The 22,784-nt window shown below is 42.2% G+C and overlaps 1 protein-coding gene across 4 annotated transcripts in view; it reads right to left on the reverse strand.

The window, feature by feature from the left end:
- LOC125901967 (ephrin type-B receptor 1-B) overlaps window positions 1-22,784 on the reverse strand; it is a 223,269-nt gene that overhangs the window by 117,411 nt on the left and 83,074 nt on the right. For all 4 annotated transcript variants that reach the window (XM_049598023.1, XM_049598024.1, XM_049598022.1 and 1 more), the window contains one exon: window positions 10,054-10,735. In XM_049598023.1, coding sequence (XP_049453980.1) covers window positions 10,054-10,735 — 682 coding nt within the window. The remainder of the gene's footprint in view (window positions 1-10,053; window positions 10,736-22,784) is intronic.

Consider the following 22,784-nt stretch of genomic DNA (forward strand, 5'->3'; position numbering starts at 1 on the left):
TGCAGCTCAGTCCTAATTAGATCATCAGTCCACAAGTTCCACAACATAACCTTGACTAATCCACATCTATCATGCTGCTGCTGATAACCCCCAGGAAGGGATGAGACAATTTCCTAGAAGTGAAATGTGTCCTTCTGCCGTCAAACCAAACAGGCCTGGCTGCGTTATTAGCCGAACAGTGAATATTGATGGACGGTGATGAGGCAGAGGGAGAATCAACAAATGAGGGGCAATGGGTGTTTGTACTCTCTCGACTGGGTGTGTGTGTGGGTGGGGGGGGGGGGGGGGGGGGGAGAGACGACTCTGTGGAGAGGCTCACCACATCTCCTCATTACTGCCTGCCGGAGCATACTCCAGAGAAGAGAGAAAAAAGAGGAGGTGAGTTGTGGGGGCAGAAAAGCACAAGGAGAGTGAAGACAGTTTTCTATGTGCTGTCCAAATTGACGTTTCTCTTGACATTTAACTTTTGGTCCCCTGTGAGGACAACACAGCGACAGAAAGTGACACTTTTCTAAAGCGTTATTGATGATGTCTTTGTTGTTTTCTTAAAGGTGCAATCATAACTTAAAAGCAGAAGGTGATTTGATTGATGGGGGTCATGGTTGGGGTGAGGGGGTGAAGTGGAGCCCCATGTAACTCTGGGCTTTTGTGTTTTGCCAGTGAGGGTGACACGGCACAAATTAAGCAGAGCCCCAGCCATCTGCTGAATGTTAGGGGTCCTTTGTCTCCCTGTGTCCCTGTGTCCATTACTGGCCTCAGCAGCCAGTGTCCATCAGTGAGAGAGAAGAGGAGTAGACATATGGAGACTGAAAACACGACTGAGACTGAAGTAGCGGAAGAGAACTGCAAAGGATTTGGCGAGGAAGATTGGAAGAGATGTCGGGTCGAAGTGGAGCCCTCTTGAAAAAGTTCCTGTGCAGCAGCAAAGAGAAAGACCAAGTGAGAGCTGACAATGAAATGCTTGCCCAGTGACCACATACATGGTCTGCGAGGGACTGAAGGTTAGAGATCCAGACAAAAAAACAGAAGCAGCGAGTGAAAGGCAGACAGAGAGACTGAAAAATAATAGGAGTTGGAGTATGTGTCCCTCCATGGGGGATAAGAACAGACTCTGTGTGCGGTGGGTATTTCCATTATGTGTGAACAAAATCTCTGGATTCCCCTCGCATTATTAGAGACTGACTCTGCCGTTGCAGTGAGAGCAGCGCATCTGTGTTTGGGGTCATTACAAACATTCTATTTGGGCCTTAAATTCAAAGAGTCTTTGTTCGGGTCACACTCTTTCACCACTGCTCTCTGCCATCGCCCTATTCAGCCTATTGAGAGCCATGGAAACAAGAAGTCTTTCACTCTCTGCCCTTTCTTACAGCTTTTCTCCATCTCTTCCTCCCACTACTCCATTTTTGTCTTCATCACAGTGGTCCTCACTGCCGTACAACTAATAGGAACAGGAAGAGTCAGACGCTTACTTAATTGTGCTTCAAGGTGACTTAGTAGACAGTTGTGTGTGTGGGTGTGTGTGTGTGTGTGTGTGTGTGTGTGCCCTGGTAGTACACATGGATGCTTCTCTGCAAATGAAGTAAACTCTGTGGAACGGAAGTGGACAAGGCCAAATGGGCTGGAATTGGCTCTAATAGCTTACCGGGCCTCTGTGGGTCATGTCTGCCAGATCCTTTACACACAGATAGGATATATAAAGAAGTAATCAAAGCTTCAGTGGGGTGGAAAACTTTAAAACCAAGCATTTACAGTAAATAGCCTGCAAAGCCAAACTTTAAAGCTTTGAATAAAGTCAGTAGTTGTGTGTGTTTCTGGTACGATTTAAAGAAACTTTTATTTTATTTCACTTACAGGCAACTTTTTACATGTAGTAATCAATTTTTATTGCCAGCGGATGACCACATTGTAATGTCTCTTAAGACCTTCCCTGACTTTCTCAGTTTTCTACAACAGTGGACTGACTTCTATGTCAAGGACTCAGGATGGATTTTCTGGAAAACTCCAAAGCATGTGATGAATCCATTTCTATCAGAAAGTCCTCAAGGCAAACTTCTCCCAACAGAGTGTTGCATCTCTCTTCAGCTCTGCTACAGCGCTAACAGCGTGCAACAGTATCTAGCATTAGCTAAATAACAGAGTCTGCTGATGTCAACGAACGACCGGCACCCAAAACACAGAGTGCACATGTGCTGCGTTTCTGGTGAATGCATTTTGCAGCAGCAGCCCACAGACAGACCTTCATTTACTGCTGAGGTTTGTGCTGGCTGAATTTGAGCTGTTACAGCTTCTAACTGAAGTCCGTCTCCAGAGCTGCCATCTGTGTTCCTGCAGGAATAGTAATCTCTTGGCTGACAGTGGGATGCAGTAGCTAATTCTTGTCTCATTTGTGGTCTGATAACCGGTAAATTCCTCAAATTCAGTCCCCCGTAAAATAAATTCGGTGTTCCCTGGTGCTGAAAAAATCCCAGAGGAAACAACTGGCATGTGAAATAAACTGTGTGGTTTCAGCTGGCTAACGCTTGGTCACGCTTACTTGCTTTCGAATGCGACAAATTGCTAGCTAGAAGACTTAGCATAATACTTTCCCGGGGCTGGCTTGGAAAGCTAAGAAGCAACCAACACCAGCTCCATGCAGCGTAGCTAAGTTACGGCTAGCTGGGCAGCCAACGTAAAGCTAGGCATGGATCTGCCACTGGTTGCATTGTAACATCAGCTGATGATGTCATTTGCAAACGACGAGCTAGTTAGCACCCTGAAACCAATGGTCCAAATGATATAGGAACATACAGATGGTGACGCTATTTAAAATATGATTGTTACTTATTTTCCATCATTCCTTCAACATGATGCCGGTCGATCACAGTCGGTCTCTTGTTGGTCACTGTTGTGGGTGATGCTGGTGCTCACTCGCAGCTTCTGAGGATGCTGACTGTAGGTCGCTTCACGGCCCTTAAGCTGTAACTAATAACAAGGATTTTCTAAAAGTTACATACAGAACCTTTAAATTCTTTTATCTCGATAAATAAGCTTCAATAAGCCAGGAGGTAGGTGTCCATGACAATGAACTCCATGAGGGTATGCAGTATATTGGGGTTTATAAGGTTTGAGGCTGGGGTTAATAATGTGAAAAATGTGCCTGGAACACTACATTTTAAAAATGCACACATGGAAGAACTAATACTTTTCAGAGCGTATATGCCCAAGAAGTGTGTATGTGTGTGTGTCAGTGCGCGTGTGTGCTCGCGCCCCATGATGGCAGCCATTAGACAGGAGTAAGGCAGCCATGATGAATCGGCACTTAGCCCAGGGAAGCGCACTTGCTCAATGGGCTGTGAATCTCCCGCTGCCACTGTCAGCCTGCAGAATGTTAAATAAAGTTATTTGAATATTTGTAATATTAATGTGCCAGCGTGTCAAAAGCCTGCTGAAGCCTAACGGTGAGAGAAAATATGCGAAGATTCATATCAGGACTATAGGGCCGTTCTGGCGAGGAATTATGTACTGTAAATACCCGGCTAAATAAATACATCATCATGGATAGTGCATTAGATTCCATGAATAAGTAACCAGAGAATATTATGGATAATAATATTAGTCGTTATGTTTCTCATAATCCTATTTCATATCAATTCATATCTTTGCAAAGAATCAATAACTAAAACAATGCTCTCTCCAATCAAATGCTTTTATTATCCTCTCCCCATCCCAGTCTCCAAGTCCATGCGGCTGAGGAGACCCTGAGCAGCCATGTGTTTTACATAGGAATGGCCCACTGAGGTTAAAAAAAGAAAAGCAATAAGCTGTAAGCATGGTTAACCAATTACAAAAGAAGACAAAATATAGTAGAGGGCCTCGTAAAATAAGACTGCCAGCTTTATAGACTCCAGGCAGGCATTTATCAGCTCATAGAAAATTTGGTTCCCCAAAGGGAAAAAGTGTTAACAGCAAAATGAAGAACAGGCAGTCCAAAGTTTTGAATTGCTCTTCATAGTATGGCATTTAGCCCTGTTTACTGCGGAGCAATTCATGCCACATCATTCACTTTTAAGAGTTGGAACGTCAGAATAATTAGTTTACCAGGGAGTTTTAATCACTTCATATATGGGAATACAAGGAATATTAAAATGATCAATGATAATATCAGTTTTTTTTTTATAACACAGAGATGGATGTGAAGCAAACTTAATCAAGGTAATTCTATTAATCACTCAGCAGGAGACCAAGACAACAGCCATGAGAGGGTTCAGTAAAACCATCAAATCAGTCTTTCTTAGACACTCGAGTTGAGCGGGACACACACACAAGACAAGCTTTGCCTTGGTGGAGGTAGTGGGGTGCTATTTGGAGTGTCTCCGCTCGATTTAACAGGGAGGTGATAAAATATTTAGCAGATTGCTTACATAGCCAAGGGGGAGAGAGAGGGAAAAAGGGAGAAAGTGGGAGAGGAAGAGAGTGTGTGTGTGTGTGGGGGGGGGGGGGATACCCAAATGGCTTGTGTGGGAGCTGGGGAGCTGGTAATGAGGATGGCATGCTGGCATCATCGTTACAGAGCACAACAACTCGACATGGTCTCTCTGCCCAACTGACAGCAGGCCGCACACACACACACCACGCTACCTGTCACTAATTAAAACATATAGATTAGAGAAAGCGCAATCAGGTACGGGGAGGCACACACACTGACACACACTGACACAACACACAAACAAACACATTTGAATATGCACACACAAGAACACACAGGGTAGGGTAATTTAGGGTAATTTTCTCTGTCATAATAAATGACTTACATATTTAAACAAGTAAAAAAGGTTAATTTATCTCTTAAAGGGGACCTATTATGCTTTTCCTTATTTCCTGTCATATATATGATGTTACAGTGCTCTTTCTAAACATGGTAAGTTTAAAATAAGAGGTACACGTATGTAAAAACTTCAGGCTTCAGATCGGTCTGAATAGTTTTTTTGATACAAGCTGACATCAGCTCGTGACGGATTTCTTTTTATGGTCATCTGCTCCAGGCACACTACTGTAAGTGTTTACATTACGTAGCCTACTCTGCTACATGTAGCAACATGCTAATGCCAGGGCCACATGTATTCTTGATTGCCGATACTGTTAAATTCTCCCTGATTTCAAATTATACTCCTGCTGAAACATGTCCATTTGTGAAAACTTTGGTTTAGGAACTTTTATTGGTGATTTTACATGGTAGAGAGTGACGCTATACTCTGTTACAGTCATTCCATGGCTGCAAGTACAATGCTTCGTGTAGCTACACACTGAAAGCATTGTCCTTCCTGATTTCAGATTATATTGTGTACCTATGTGGTTTTAAAGATTTTGGTTAAGAAGCTTTTATTGGTGATTTCCCTAAGTAGAAAGTGCTGATATACTCCGTTACGTTCATTCTCTGGCTGCAAGCACACTGCTACATGTAGCTACATGCTAATGCCAAGGAAATATGTAATCTTGACTGCCAATGTTGTAAAGTTCATCCCAATTTCTGATTATATTCCTGCTGGAACATGTCTGGTTGTGGAGATTTCTGTTTAGTAGCTTTTATAGGTGATTTTGCACAGCAGAAAGTGCTGCTATACTCCATTACAGTAATTTCCTGATTGCAAGCACACTGCTACATGTAGCTAAATGCTAATGTTATTAAGTTCTTCCTGATTTCAGATGACACTGTGTACATGTCTGGTCCTAAAGATTTTTGTTTAGAAGCTTTTATTGGTGATTTTCCACAGTAGAAAGTGCTGCTATAGTCCATTACAGTCATGCCCCGGCTGCAAGTACACTGCTACATGTAGCTATATGCTAACATCAAGGAAACATGGAATCTTGGTTGCCTTTATTTTCCCCAATACCGGATCATATTCCTGCTGGAACATGTCCAGTTGTGAAGATTTTGGTTTAGAAGTGTCTGTTGGTCATTTTTGATGGTAGAAAGTGCAGCTATATGTTACTCTTTCACAGTCATTCCACAGTTGAAAGCACACTGCTACATGTAGCTTAATGCTAATGTCAGGGAAACATGTAATCTTGGATGCTGATGTTGTTAGTAGCTCCCCAAATTTGTCCAGTTGTGTATTTTTTAACCATAGAAAGTGCCACTATACTCCGTTACAGTCACTCTCCAGCTGCAAAGACAGTGCAGAGATGCCAAGATAAGGAAGATGCAAAAATGCTGACCAGTCTGAGTAGAATAGGCTTTTTTTGGAAGAGGGGCTTAAGAGACAGGCACTACAGTGGAGGATTCTCGGACAAAGAGTCAATACAGTCGTTACGGCACAGACAGTGTGAGGAAAATAGTGTGCTTTTCTGAGCATTTGAGCATTTACATTAATGTAAATGTATAATGTTTACAGCCTCACACTAACCATTATCAAATGCACTGAATGAACAGTTTTCACATATTCAAGAAAGCAGGTGTAGAGTAGGCGATTATTTGTGCCTACAGTTAATTTTCCTTTTTATATATCTGTATAACAATATCATATTGTTGAGCATGTTTTATGAACAGACAATCTCTTTTCATGTTTTGTGTGCTTTAAAGCTCCACACAGTCCCTCCCCAATACCTTTCCTTCTCGTGTTGCTTTCAATGAGGGAAATTATTTCAGCATGCTCTCATAGTCTTTTTGTTCCTGTTCCTGTTACTTCATCTCTAATGGGCAATTACTTCAGGCCCAATGCTGAGGCCATGTTATTGCACCAACCCCCAATTGATTGGTTGCCCATAGTACTCAGCTTCCACAAGCACTTTAAGGTTAGATTTCCCTGTTTAAATAATGGATTACAAGCCCATGAAAGGAGACTACGTGGAAAATAAAAGGTTGAGATTGCTCTTATTGGAGGGGCCTCTTGGAGGAGATGAGAGGGGAACAGATTCCATATGAGTCTCCAGAGAGTAAGCTAGTTATGAGAGATAGAAACGGCAACATCATCTCTTTCTCTTCGTCTGTCTAACTCTTTTTTCTCCCTTGAGTGTGCGTCCTGAGACTTAAGGTCAACCTACACAACATTTACAGGTACTTTACTCTCTACTACTTCTGCTACACCCAAACAACCCCCTCCCTCTACAGGCTGTTTTTCATACCTCCTGTAATGCTACATTTCCATCAGAGAGAGGCATGTCAAACTTAACGCAGCAGGAAGTCTACTTGCTGTGGGTGCTTAGAGAAGGAAGTCAGGGGGATTGTGGGAATTAGTGGAAATATACGTCTCCTCCTCTGTTCAAAGAGCCTTTGTAGTGCAGTGCCTACCGGGGGACTGTGTATGTGTATGTGCCCGTGTGTGTTTGCGGTGTTTACAGCAGTGCCAATGCCCCCCACCAACACAAGCTACAACAAGCTTCCTACCAACACTTGGGGATACCTTAGGCTCCAATTACTGTGCTGTGAGTGTTTGTAGGGTTGAGGTAAATAATGGAGAGAAAAAGGAAATTCTGTGGAGAAAAGATGGACGAAAAAAGACGTGGATAAGCATCAAGTAAGATTGCGGGGACTAAAAATATTCATCCATTAAAGCCTCAAGGCTTGTTTGCGTTAGAGGACAGGCAAGGTTATTTGGCTAATTTGCTGTAAAATTCTTGTTCTGAACTTTGCCTTACACATTTTACCTTCAAACAATACATCTCACATACACTAATGACTAGGTGAGATATAGCCACAAATTAAAGCTAGTCAAAAGGGAGCCACACATAGTCAGTCCACAAAATCTATCATCATGAAAGATTGTTCATAGGAACAATTGAGAGTTGTTACATTACATAAAAGTACATTTAATTATGATGAAAACAGAAATTCATCCAAGTCAGAGCCAGCCCTATCCATTCAGTGATATGGGAGCCCCCTTAAAAAGGTTTAGTAATAAAAAATAAAAAAAATAATCTTTCTCAACAACATTTTGTGCTTTTTTTTTTTGCCAAAAAGTGACAAAACACTAAGCTCAGAGATGGAAGACATGGATAAATTAGGTAGGCTAATTAGGTAATTTACTGTCACCTACAAAATACGCATTCCCAGATTCTGTGTTAAAAATAAATCACATTTAGCTGTTGTATTAGATATGATAAGTTAAACAAAGATAATGAACAAGACAAGAACCAAAACCAGTCCTGCAGCAAACAAATCTGGAGGGTTGGTTTAATAGGATCCTTCACAGGGTTAGAGAAAAAAAGACTGTATTTACTGTCGTCTATTTAAAGATAGTGTTGCTGCTAATAGGTCCCACATTAGTCTTTAAATGCTTATTTGTACATTATGTGTGCTTATATTAATATTTGCAACACAAAAGCTGGTTCAGTGCCACATCTGGGGCAACACATTACAATGAAGAGTCACCACCAAACCAAATCGTCCTCTGGGCCCCTAAGATTCCAGGGTCGGCCCTGTTCAAAGTGAAACAGATTGTACCTGACATAAAGCACTGCTTAAATGTGCTGTGTCAAATATCTATAAGTTACCTTATGTATAAACAACAGCAAGTCACAGACTTATATTATAAATTTGGTAAAATAAGCCAGAAAAAATGGAAATCCTAAATACATAGAGTAAACTGCAGCCATGTTGGACAGATGGTTGCTTACATATTAAAAAACATCAGAAGTAACTCTTTTCAATTGTGAATATAAAGCATAACAGACATCATATTTGTCTCATTATAGGATCATACTGAGCTCAAAACTACTTCAAATATTCATCTGATTTTCTTTTTCATCAATTTAGAACTTTCTTTTAGACATAATGATGCTGCGATTGTGGAGAATACCACACTACTCATGTTCGCTTGAGAAATAAACTGAAATAAAGATTCACAGCAGGCAAGAATGAAGTCTGCTTTCTCTAAATTATTAGTTTGCACATAATGTAATGAAATACTTTCTAGAATACGAAGTTGCTTTTAAAAATGTAAATCAAATGTACCTTGCACTGAAACAAAAGCTGATAGTCATTACACAAAGTCATGTAAAATGAAATGACCTGTGAAAAATGTAAAACACAGTTGATATAAAACGAGACGGCGAAGTTAGATATGAAAAGAGAACTTCTAGTAATGAGCTAACTAAAAGAAACCAACTTCTACCTTGTCATTTTCATTTGAAAGTCATTCCACCCTAGCCAAGGACTGTGTGTGTGCATGTGTGTGTGTGTTTGGGTGTGTATGCTAGTGTGTGGTTGTGTTTTGCGTAGGACGCAGAGCAATGCGAGAAGGATACAGTTAACACAGTCACACACAGTGTGCTTTGTAGATATGTGGCACTCTCATATCTGTTTATTGATCAGAGCAGATGTGCGTCAATCAATCTTATCTGGGCTCCACACACTCTCCAGCTAACCTCCAGAGGCAGGCCAACCAATACTGCGCCACACTGAGAGCCCCAAGCCACTCATATTATCATCAGACACCTTGAGCAAATTTTCTCTTTGTATGTGTGTGTGTGTGTGTGTGTGTGTGTGTGTGTGTGTGTGAGTATAACAGGGTGCGGAGCGTAAAGGTGCATTAGAGGACAGACAGAAAGCGGGAGAAAGTGACAGCTTGAACCAAAAACCCAGATTAACCTCGTCTTTATGTGCACGCTATTATCTATTCCTCAGAACTCAGCCTTCCGCACATCATACTGAGGCAGAATCAAACCTCTCGCCATCTGTAAAGAAGGCTGCACAGAAGGCTGGCATTCGCTACAGATTAAGAATCAATGCTAATGTGCCTTTCTAGTACGCTGGAGGTGGATGTGATCAAGGATGAAGTACGGCACATCATGCTCAGCAAAACGCATGAAACACAATCAATTCAGCTGTGCCAATGATGCGGGAAACCCTGTGATCCAAGGTACGCTGACGCCTTGTTATATGGAAGCCTAAAATAGCACAAATTCATGTCACCTGTCTTCAATGGAGTGATTTGTTCTATTATGAGTAGCCCATCATTTTTAAAGAGTGAATGATGAAAAGCATAAATTTTCTAAGTAGGGCGCTTGCAACTAGCAGACACAGCCCTGTCAAATCTAGGATGTTTATGACAATGTGTCTGGCTCCTTATTACTTACCTCGGCATACGTTGCCATTGTCAGGTTCAAAGCCAGCCTTACACGTGCAGCTACCGATAGGAACCATCCATTCTCCATCTCCGTTGCAGTACAGCTTTATAGGGACATCTACTTCCTCTGAGTTGGGAATGCAGATTCCTCTGGCGATGACCAGGGAGGTGCTCTCAGCCCCTGTCATGGTCTCTGGAAAGATCGCAAAGTTCTGCACCACACTCGGGCACTTCTTATAAAAGACCCTGACTGACAGCAGAGACATGCAGGCACCATAGTCCTGGAACGCCAGGTAGAAGCCATTTTTAGACAGCGGCCCGAAGCTCCGCACTTCTGTGTTGACCTTCATGAGGCGTCCGCCAAAGTCCACCTGCGAGAAGCTTTCGTCTGCAGCAATGGTGTCCACTTTGAGGTAAGGGGCCTCCATCCAGAAGGCAGTGCCTTTGGTGGCAATGACAGCATCAGTTTCATAGTAATAGAGATTAAACGTCTCCTTGCACGAGCCGGGGACGTTGGGGATGGAGCTGCAGTCACGCACGGTGAATCGGATCTCCACGTAGATGCGCTGTGCTCCGCGCCGATCGATGAAGGTGGTGAGGAGCCAGTTGTTTTGACTGGGCTCGAAGACGTTACACACCTGGTAGGTCCTGATTGTGTTGAGGTTCTCATCATAGCCACTCACCTCCTCCCACTAGAGAAAGAGAAGAAGAGAGAAGAGTACACATGGTTGATTAGTAATCATTGGTGATAAGGCTGTGGTGCTTTCTGTTTTTTGGCAGAGAATGCTAATATTGGCTGAGCCACTGAGAGTTTGTACACATATCAGTAATCTCCCTAAGGCACGACATTTGAGTCTTCTTCCTGGATTAACAAAAAGGAATCAGCCTGTCGAGCTGTGGGGCTTATTCACCCATTGAGAGTACACAAATGTCCTTCTTTTTCTGAATTATAAACAATTCTTTAAGTGTGGCAGCAGCAGCAAAACCACCACTTTGCTGTCTTGTTCTCTAAATACACTCAACTGCTGTAGTATGTGTACTGCCACTGTATAAGCACAAACCCCCGTAATTACTTTGGATGCGCTGCTATTTGCCATCTATGCCGAGCGTGGCTAGGCACAGAGTTGATGCATTATAAAACATGGTGTGTAACAAATTCAAGATTATGCACTATTGAATTGCAATTAGACAGACGGGGGCTACTACAGCACACAACAGCCAAGAGCCACTCTGATGGAAAGACATTTGCCTGAGGACTGAACTGAAACACACTGCGGGCCATTTCTTGCAGGTGTGACCCAGAAAGTGTGTTGGATGAGCATCAGAAGCCCCTTGGGGTATTAACTCAGTGCACAAAATCATGATGAAAATGTGCCATTAACATTTGGCTGGAATCACTGCGAATCGGGAAGAGAAATTATCGAAATAAAAAGACGCTTGCCTGGAAGCTTTCAGACGAGCGTTCTCGAGTAACTGTCCAGCTGTGCAAAAGCTGGTCAAGCTCAAACTGGTGAAGACAGACAGTCTACTTATATTCTCGATGTGATATTTTAATTTGCAAAGCTATTTTTATGATGTGTATACGGCATGCGGCAGTAGAGCACAGAGAGAAAACACAAAGGCTGCATGCGTTACGACAGTCACATAAAAGCCACGCTGACTTGAAGGAGCAGAGAGAGTGATTTGAAACAGTTTTGAAAATTTTCTCCTCAGATCACTTCCCCTGTCTGTAATAAAACCATTCTTTTTACTCCTATTTGAAGCAAAAAGCTTGGCTCACAGATTTATTTCTCCAAATCCCCCCCTCCACCACCACCACATGATCCAAACAGCTGTAGGCAAGGATGAGTTAATGAGGTCTATAGTGGAGTAAGTGGGCCTCCAGTCAGTTCATGTTTCTTGTGAGCTTATATCTCCTGGTGCTTCCTCCTTCTTCTGACCTTTAAAACCCCAGCTGCTCAATCAGGCCTAATGGAGAGGTGAACACATACGCTCTCCACACATAGCCCCAAACAACCGGTCAAATGATGGATTCGGAAATCTTGCTCGATGAGATCATAGAGTGACGTAGTATTTGGGTCGTCTATACAAAAACACCGAAGATGATAAAACTATTGGGCCTGAGGAATACATGGTAGTATGTGAAGAAAAACAAGAGGGTTTGGGTCAGATGGGGCGAGGAGAGGAAGGGGGGAGAAGACACGTGGAGACTAGTGACACTACTGACATGATAAACGAGTTTACAGAAATCTGAGGTGCAAATTAAAGCCTTTTTTCACCGCTGCTCCCTCAGTGCCCACTTCTCTGTACTCTTCTCCCCCTCTCCTCTCCTCCCCTTCTGCTCTCCTCTCTCGTCTCTGCTCTGTAATGACCATTCATCAGCATTACAGGAACCTGTCCCTTTCAGCACTGCCTGTTCATTAATACAGCCAGCCCTAGGCTCCTCTGCACCCGTCTGCTCCAGTCTAGGAGGGGGTCCTCACCGCCCCTCGTCTAGCCAAATGACCACCATCTTTCACGCCAGAGAGAGGCCCGAGGCGTCTCCGATAATGCCCGTCTGAAATCTGTCCAGAAATTCATTGGCTCATATAATAATGAACTACAATCTTTTTTATTTCCTCCCTGGTAGATATTCGGTGTCACCATTGTGTCAGAGACAAAGAAAACTATTACAGGTGCATCAGTTGTTTGGCAGAAATCAAACTTTGCGGCACACTTTCCTCGCATCCTTTCAGCGCTTTGTATTCATCTGCTGTTTACGACTGCGTGTTTGTGTGTGTGCACTCAGACATCTTGCTGTTTATAATTTGATGGTTTACCGACCACATATTGATTTGCTGGCTGTTGTTTTGCAGCTGAAGAGCTTGAGGCTATGTGCCACATTTCTGCTTCTGTAGGTCCAAGACATTTGATTACTCTGAGTATTAACACTGGTATCATTTCTTTAGCATCTTTGTCGTTTGTCCTGTTCCGACAACATGCATTTAAGAAGCAAGGGCACTACCAACATGAGTAGCAACAATCCCTGCAGTCATATTAGCACTCTGCCTCGGTTTCCTATTTCTATTCCTTTGCTCGCCCACAGACCTTTTACATCATTTAAATCAAATCTATCTCCTGCACTACTCAATGACATCGCTCTGACCTTGCCAGAGAAGGGAGAGAAGAGGCGCCATCATCGCCTGTCACCTTACTGATAATGGAATTCCCTGGTCTTTGCATCCATTTCCTCTTCAAGGATTTGTGTGTAAAATAACACTGTTAGTCCTGTGCTGTGTATATTTAGTCCATGAATAATGGACATAAGCGCAGATGTATGTTCGAGGCATGTATCATTCATACTGACTGAAGGTGAACAAGGTGTGGGAGAGTGAGTGATTATCTCCATGTTCCTAAATCCTCCTTTGTGCTACTCCCACCACATGTTTTCCGTGCTGAAGTTCTTCCATAGGTTCAGGTGATAAGAGATAATGCTCTCTTTGTTGCAGTAAGGTAAGAAAGTACATAGCAGTAGAGGATGTGGATTACGTCTTGGGAAAACTGAAGTTGTGTCAAAAATAGCGATGCCAATTTTGGTTAATTTTGCTTTTGACAGCCAGACACCCACTAACCCCTAATTAACCAGTTTGTTTTTAAGAAACTACACAAAATGAAGTGAAAAACAAGAGGCTTTTTACTTTAGTCTGGTGCTTCACTGACTCTGTGAGCTTTAGCACCACATTTCAAAGTACTACCCATTTAAAGGTGGTAAAAATGTTGTAAATGTCTGGCCTTTTATTTTATTTTATTTTATTTTGGCTTTGTTGACAGACAGCTGGCTGGCTGTGTTAACATGCAGAAACGTATTGCCAATGCCCATTAGTCTCCAGTGGTTAGATAGCATTGGCCGCTTAGCACTGTGCACCACGCAGGTCAGGTGGGCGCTAACTAGCTAGGCTGCTAATTCGGCAATCTCACTGGTAAAGCCAACCGTGCTGTGGAAACATTCTGCCCACCCTCTGGTCTTCTCGGTGAGTACGCGACTTCATTTTGAGCCACAAACCCCTTTAGCATTGTTAACAATGTTAGCACCACTAGCCCTACTGACACTGCTAGTCATGCTAACATACTTAAAAATGCTAAAGATGGTTTGGGTCTCAAAATTGAGCCACTTACCGACTGGCGCCACTAGGTAACTCCCACTAACTCCAGGTGGTGGGCAGTGCAGTTAACTTAGGCAGGATTTATACTTGTGCGTCAGCTCTGTTCAGAGCCTACGCTGTAGACTACGCACATGGCCTACGCTGTTGTGAACATTTATACTTGCGCGGTGCTGTCTTTGTCACTTTGCAGTTACACCTCCAAAACACAAGTCACCAGTGGGGTTTCTGTGAAGTGCTGTAAAGTTTGGTTGATTCAAAACACACATTGAACACACATTCAACATGGCGACAATTTCAAACACAAGTACACAAATCAGCTTCACTATAACTCACAGCATTCACAGACAAACACTTGTCTGTATCTGGACACATTTTCCCCACAAATACAACATGCTAATGTTATTGGCACAAGCCTATGGCATTTTACATTGTATAAATTAGCCTAGCAGCTAGCGAACTTCTTCTCTACTCATATGAAGCCAGGGACAACAGCAACATTTAACAAAGGTAACTTCACAAAATTCGGCTCCATTACAACTCACAAGGTTCTATGACAAAACAACTGTCTTCTACTAAACACGTTTTCAAAACCAATACAACATGCTAACGTTATTAGCACAAGCCTATGGCATTTTACATTGTATAAATTAGCCTAGCAACTAGTAGATATTTCCTGTACTCATATGAAGCCAGGATAAATGTCACACAAGACTTGAAATGCTATTTTCTGTCTTCACAATTTATTGTTTCTTATCTATGAAATTAAAATAAATAAAAGCTTTGTTTCCACTGAGGGAAATGTTTCCAGCTTACAAAAATATACAGGAGGTCTGTGTCACCACACATTTCTGGGGAGGTGTTTGTCAGGCTATGGCATAGGCTCTACGTCGACACAGAGCCTGACCTATACACCGACATGTGTGACTGGGTCGAATACATTCTTGGCAGTTAACCGATTGAACATTAACAGTTGATATCCCTAGTCAAAACAAATACAGTGGATAGAAACTTTAGACCAACCAACATCACTTTGGAGAGTCTTTTGCGTGCCTCTATTAAGCTAGCTCTCTCCCAATTAGTTTTACTGTAGACTTTTCTGCATCACCATATATACGTTTTATCATGACCAATCTTACTGAACACAAACTTTCTTGCTGATGAAACCCCAGACAAATATTGAGAGCCTCTTCACACAACAGTCATTTTTACACCAACCAAATGTACCCATTGGCTCCACTCTAATAGCTTTGCTTTTGCCAGTAATATAGGAGACACTCTTCCCCTACCCCTGATTGTCAAGTGTGGCCATTGTGTGTGTCATTATGGCTGCTCTGTTTTATGGGCAGTAGCGAGGAGATGGAGGAGCTATGGATTCACAGAGCGCTTAATGTTTGTGTTAATGACCAGTCACAGCTAGCTGAGCTGGAGAAGAGAGGGCGGAGGAAAAAAAGAGACAGAGTGATGGATAAAAGAAAAATACAAGAGTGGAAAGGAATCAAGGAGGGGGGGGGGTAATATATTCAGGCTGATGTTCCCCTTCCTACAGCCTCATCAAGCCATCAATACTCTGCCCTCATAAAGGCCATTCATCACATTGATCTCCTGCCATTACCTTCAAAGGCTAAAATAACACTGAGCAACTCAGATGGCCACAGTCTTGCTCTAGAGGACCACAGCACCCAACAGTGAGCTGGGGACAAGCTGAGCCCCAATCACAGAGCTGAGGGTAACCCACTGTATCAGAACATGGATATAACACCTGTGGACAATGACAGGAGAGACGGACTGGACTCATTTAAAGCAGGTATGGTGGGGACAGGACAGAAGCTACTGCACACATGCTGCAAGAATCCACTTAAGCTGGATTCTGATATAACAAACGCTACAAGAACAGGTCTGGTCTGAGAATAGTACAAAAGCCTGTTTCCACCATACTAACCTTTTAGGACCACAGGAACCTTTTTAGGAGTTTAGGAATCCTACATGCTCATCTGACTCTTTTTCCTTGACTGCTGTAACACTGGAATTTCTCAATTATGGGGTCAATAAAGGTGTATCTTATCTTATCTTATCTCTTATGAAACCTAGATCTTAAGCCCCGTTTCCACCGAGCAGTACAAGACAGTTCAGTTCAGTTCGGTATGTTTTTTTGTCTGTTTCCACTGTGAAAAGTTGTGGATGGTACCAATGGAATCGTTCCATACCGTCGCTGCATCCTGTTTCATTTTGTCCTGAAAACATCGCATGTAACTCAATTTTGTGGGTAATAAACGAGGTGCAGACTTCCATCTGTGTCAATGGTGATGAGGAAATACAGTGAGTGCTGGACAGAGCAGTGAGTAACAACAACCCCACCCACATTTAAGAGTACTGTTTGCAGTGGAAGCGCTAGGGTCTAGGTACCATGTCTGAAGGGTTACTTTGGTTCCAAAGGTGCCATACTGAAAGTGTTTGGTGGAAATGGGGCTTTGTCATTGGGACGAGGATTGGATGGTGGATGGGATGACAACTAGCTGAGATGGCTGCCAAGCAGCAGACCACCTTTCGAGACCAACAAATCAAACCTGGTGTTTTTAGAGATACACTGCAGCGTTTCGCAATTGTGCCACCAAACCAGGTACTTTAAGCCGAAACATGAACCAAGTGGTTTTTGTATCTAAACATAAACACATGCTAAAGTGGTTGTAAAGTTTCAACATAACCACTTCTTAACGTTTAAATGTTAAATATCCGTGGTTCACAGAAATGTACCATGCCAACATTTATTCTGGCGACTGGGTTTTGGGGGTGTATTTCTAATGGGAAAGCCCTATCAAGGCAAATTTTACAAAGTTGACTATTGCTATTTGGTCAAACATAAGCCTCAAAGTCAAAGCTGCTACAACCTTTTTACAGCAGTCGTTCACACAGTAATCAACAATGGATGCCACCATGCTAGTAATGTCAATGTTTTAATGTTGTTACACACTAATAATAAAAAATAACCAGACAGCACTGAGCAGATCATCCCTATTTGGAAGACAAGTGTTAAGCCTTTATGACATTTTCAGTCTCTCCCTCCACCTCTGCAGGTCTCCTTTCCAGTATCCATTTCAAGAGTTGCACAGCAGTAAATAACATAGAACGACAGTGAGTCTGTGTTGTTGTGTTGTCATGTGAAAATAAAGTGTCTCCAGAGAAGCTGTAGCTTGACCTAATCTTCAGGGTTTTTAAGATGGTATGGAAAAGTGAACAAGAGTGCACAAAAACGATCATTATGTCCTGATTTACTTCCTGAGTTTAGGTCCCGAGGCTCCCAGGACTATTTGGTGGAAGGAGGCCAATGGTTGCCACAAAATGAAATTCAGGAATAAAGTATGAGCAATAGGACTTGTGTCATGATGTACTGTAACTCTACCCTCAATCATACAAACCTGCCAAAACACTTGGCAGCAACAGGTCCGCTTGTGGCTCGGGCTTAACTACACGTCCATAAAGAGGGGTCTTGACTACTTTAAGCTCATAATTCAACAGCAGTCAATTCACACGAGACGGAGATGTGAATAGAGAAGCATCTATTGGGCTGATCTTTAACCTCCAGTCTGCTGTGTGATTCTCGGCGGAGTCCCACTCACTCACTGCTTTTCAAATCCATCAGCACCAGTTAATACAGCTACACACTCAGACATACTGAACACAGATGGATGATGAGCAGCTCAGAGCATTTCCACATTTAAAGCTCCTCCGCCTAGAACGGTCTACAAAATGCCACTGCAAATAGCAGATGAGCGTCTGGCAACTGTTTCTTGAACGGCCGTCAAAACTCCCATTACTCAGTCTGACGATGGGCTTTTTACAGCAGGACCCAAGGCAAAAGGTGTATTAAACAGTCAACAGCAAATGTAACCGCTCCACCGCCACCTCGTTCCCCTCCACATTGTCCCCGACTACGCTCTTCTGGTGCAGTTTACAACTGAATTTTTTGTGCCCTTTTCAGTTAAAGCTCTCAACTGAAAGCGTCTCCTTCAAAGGGAGAGTCAGTAGAAGAGGTTGCGTTGGGTTTTTTTGATGTGATTCCCAAAGGATTCTGGGAATAGATTGTGTTTGTACAGTGTTACAGTATACAGGGTGTTGGCTTTACGTCTGTAACCCCAAGAGAAATGGCTGGCACATTTGTGAGCACTTTCTACCCAAGAGTTGTCTGTTCATCTATCACTGCAGGACTAAAACATGTGGGTGGAGGCAAGCAGGAGATTGCTTTTCATACTACAGGCTGAGGATGGACATTTCAATAATGAGCCTATTTGTTATTCATGACAACACAACATTGTACTGAGGCAGGGAAAATATACCTTCATAGAATCCATTTTTTTAGTAATTAGGCATGAATAAATCAGCATTTAAAGAGCTGGCTTTTGATAAAAAGAGAGAAGAAAAAAAAAGAGAAGCGCCCACATGCAGGTGAAATCCACACTGACATATTTGTAAAGGCCAAGGTCTCAGAAGGACAGTGGATTATAGCTGGACATGAAAAGCTGAGATAGGGATTGAACTCTTTATGCCCCTGCTGAAAGATGCTCTTCTCATTTTTGCAAAGCTCACCGCCGACGGTAATCACAAGCCAGATAGCTTTTTCTTTTTCCAAAGGCTGTTTCGAATCCCTCAGACTTAATGAGGATATTTGCATTTCAACCTTTTGGGTCTGCTCCTTGAAGTCAAAAGAATGGACATGTCATATAAAGCAACAGTTGGTTTGCTTTGGTAACAATAACTGCAGCTACATTTCCTCATATCCCCTGACAAGCTTTTGAGACATATGCTCGTGGCAAATTCACATATTCTGAAAGCTACGCCTCATCCTCCACCTCACACACACACAATCAGACTACAGCCTTTCTAAAATATGCAGTGGCATGATTGCTATTATCATTTCTGATCAGCTGTGTTATTGAATGAGGGCTGCTGTCAGGCCAGTTGCATGGGAATGATTATTTTGCGGGGCATCTGTGGCCTAGTTCCGCCTGGCTGAATGTGATGGATGGGGAGGAAATGGTGATGTCTGAAACACTCCCAGTCCTGCCAGATCCTAGCCACTCTATAATTACAGTCACACAGTTTGACTGAGCCCAAATAGAACTCTGTCTGTCTGCGTCAGAACAAGACACATTGAGGATCTGCTCCCCGGCCACACCCATGCCCCGATCAATACGTTTATTGAGCTGAGGTGTTAGGAAAGTAACTTCATGTTTTTGTATAAACAAAAACTATACAAGGCTTTTTGTTTTGTTGCTACAGATACCGAACTTTATCTGAATACGTGTTTATACCATGTGAGAAATATGCTGTGTTGACACATTATTTGCAATTTGGTCTCATTGCATGCTCCCAGATGTCTTTGATATGCCTTTTTTCTTAGATCCTGAAAGAGATGCACATAATGTGGCATCACGCTGCGCCATTCAAGTGAACAATCCACCCAGGCGCCTCGCTCTCCCACTCCTCCATCCAACTTTTGTAATATCATTATTAACACTCGCATTTTCAATTACGTGCTGGTTGCTTTGAAGCGGCAGCCGATCTGCTGGGCTGAAGATGTTTTTAGATTGAGCTGCTAGTAAACACAACCCTCCTAGATATTGTAGGAGTTATTGTTTACACTGCAGACAGCAGGTTTGAAAATGAACACAAATGTTCTTTTTCTTCACCCAAGAATAGTGAAATTTAAATGGTAACCGCAGGCAATTTAGCCTCATCATTCCTACAGAAGATTTTAAACATTAAGATCTGATTATTAACAGAAACATAATTCACAGAGACTGGTGGGCAGCGGAGCTTTTATAAGGTTGGTGGATGCAGTATGTGGGAAAACAAACAAGTGAATTAGCAGTAGCTGATGCTTTAAAGAAAAAGAAATGCATATTGGATAACTTCTGTTCAATAGCCGATTTACAGTTAAAGTCATCACATATATGCATGCCCATGTGGGCAACAGAGGTGCTGTTGGGAGTGTATCTATGTTTCCAGGCTTCTATGTTTCCCGCTCAACCAAGCGAGAAACATAGAACCCTTTTTGTGTAAGCAGGGAACATAGAAGCTTTTTTGCAGGGTTAAGTGGGGAACATAGAACAAGGGAAACATAGGGATGACCCCGTGCTGTTTTGCCCCAGCGATCTAGACGAGTTAGCAAGCTGTAAACATTAAATTTAAAACCATTATCGGCCTCTAAATGTGTGGTTGTTGCCTGCTCGGTTCTCAGAATCGATATTCCAACAGTGAAATCACATCCTTCAGAATTCCAACAACAGTTTCAGAGTAAGAGGTGTTTAAGTTTGACAAGTGATCCTGTTAACTGGCGACTGAGAGGAACGTGTCATGGTCGCTCGTAGTGATGGCAGCTGTTCAAAACAAGAACAGAACACGTAGGTGTCTTCGTAAAAGCCTTCAGTTTTACTTTATTTAATAACATACATATCCACGCCAACCATTTATGTTAAGTTACTATGAGCAACCACAGACACAGCAGGATTTATATTTCTGTATCAATGTAGAGCCTACGCCATACCCTACCCCGTAGCCTGACGTGGACCTCCCCAGAAATATAACTACGTATTGCGGTGACGCAGACCTCCCGTCCACCATTTATCTCAGTGGAAACAAAACCTTTATTTACTTTAATGTCACAGATAAGAAACAATAAATAGTGAAGACAATAAAGCCTCCACAAAATAAAATTTTCAGTCTTCTGTGTGAATTATCCTGGCTTCATATGAGCAGAGGAAATCTCCGCTCGTCGCTAGGCTAATTTATACAATGTAAAATTCCACAAGCTTGTGCTAATAACGTTAGCATGCTGTATTTGTATAGGAAACATGTTCAGTAGAAGACAGTTGTTTTTTTCAGTGAACCTTGTGAGTTGTAATGGAGATGAATTTTGTAACGTTACCTTTTGCTGTTGTCCCTGGCTTCATATGAGTAGAGGAAAAGTCTGCTAGCAGGCTACTTGAGGCTCACTCAAGAAGCCTGTCATGTTAAATGGCCAACTTTACAGCAGAAATGAACATATTACAGCCTGATGCAAAAAACAGTTTTGGTCTCTATAGCTAATTTCTCCCTTCATGACAACTGTAAGAGGGTGAATTTTTATATAACTCACCCATTTACAGTTTATTAAGGATTCAATTTACGCATAATTAAGAGCAGGCCCCTTTAAGTGACAGAATGTCTTCTGGTTGTATACTCGGCTACTGAGTCAGGTCCACGCCACACTCCCCCACAGCTCCAGCCTCTCGCCCAAATACGGTGACTAGGTTTCTCCACCAAATATGTGTATATGTCTGGTCACTGAATATTGGGCCACTTGCTAATGTCCTCTACCCACTCACTAATAGAACATGAATCTGGAAGTTGGTCACCATTTGTCAGTTTCTTTGGGTAGCATGCACAATCTTTGGTGGTAAATGCTCTCGTATAGCTTGACTTACGTCTGTCATCACTGTTTACAAACTTGAGAAGAGCCTTAACATTTGAACAAACCTAACCATTAAACCTTGTGGCAATGAAAACGACCACTTGAATTATGGCTACAAATAGAGTTGTAAAACTCAAGACTACTTTTAAAAGGTCGCCGTCTCGTCTCGACCGCATTTCTACTCAGTCATGTCTCGGTCTCAGACAAACAGGATTTTATTTCAAGACTGGTCAAGACCCCAGCTGCGGGGATGTAACTAAACTAGCTGTGCAAAAAAAGAGAGCTGAATAAAGATGGGAAGGTTGATTTCAACTCCTTACTGTTTGTATTTGTTTGCTGATAGAAAACAAAGGAAATTCCCATGCAGAGAATTCACCTCTGCAATGCCTTTTGATTAGTTCATCAAACATTTCTCATGATACAGTTATACATATGCAGTCTGGCAGTCAAAGAGATGAATAAAGACGATTCAGTAACACTTTACTTGAAAATATCTACATAAGGGTGACATGACACTGTCATAACTATGACATGACACTGTCATGAACTTGTCATAAACATTATGAACATGTCATAAACATTTATGACTGCTGTCATTAAGTGTCATTCAGTTTTTGTAATGACAAGTTGACATTGTTTGGGTTGTCTTGATTATGACATGTTGACATTAATCAAAGTGACATTACCAGAAGTTGTCTTTGTCATGACAAGTTGACATTAAATTTGTTTGGGATGTCCTTATTATGACAACTTGACGTTAACCAGGATGACACTACCAGAAGTTGTCTTTGTCATAACAGCTTGACATTAACAAGAAATGCACCTCAACCCAAACGGTGTCAACTTGTCATTACAAAAACCAAATGACACTTAATGACAGCAGTCATAAATGTTTATGACAAGTTCATGACCTTGACATGACATGTCATAGTTATGACAGTGTCATGTCACTCTTACGTAGATACCTTCAAGTAAAGTGTTACCAACGATTCTTTATTTGTTTTCTGTAGCTGTTTTCAAGGGAATGTGAGTCTTTCAGATCAATGTGTGGAGTTTCTATGGTGTGTCCTGCAGTGTGGGACTCGCACTGGTCTGGTCTTGGTCATGACTTGGTCTCAGTTTTGGTGGTCCTAAGTACAACACTGGCAACAA

The sequence above is a fragment of the Epinephelus fuscoguttatus genome, linkage group LG15, assembly GCF_011397635.1.
Source record: "Epinephelus fuscoguttatus linkage group LG15, E.fuscoguttatus.final_Chr_v1".
Classification (NCBI taxonomy): Eukaryota; Metazoa; Chordata; class Actinopteri; order Perciformes; family Serranidae; genus Epinephelus; species Epinephelus fuscoguttatus.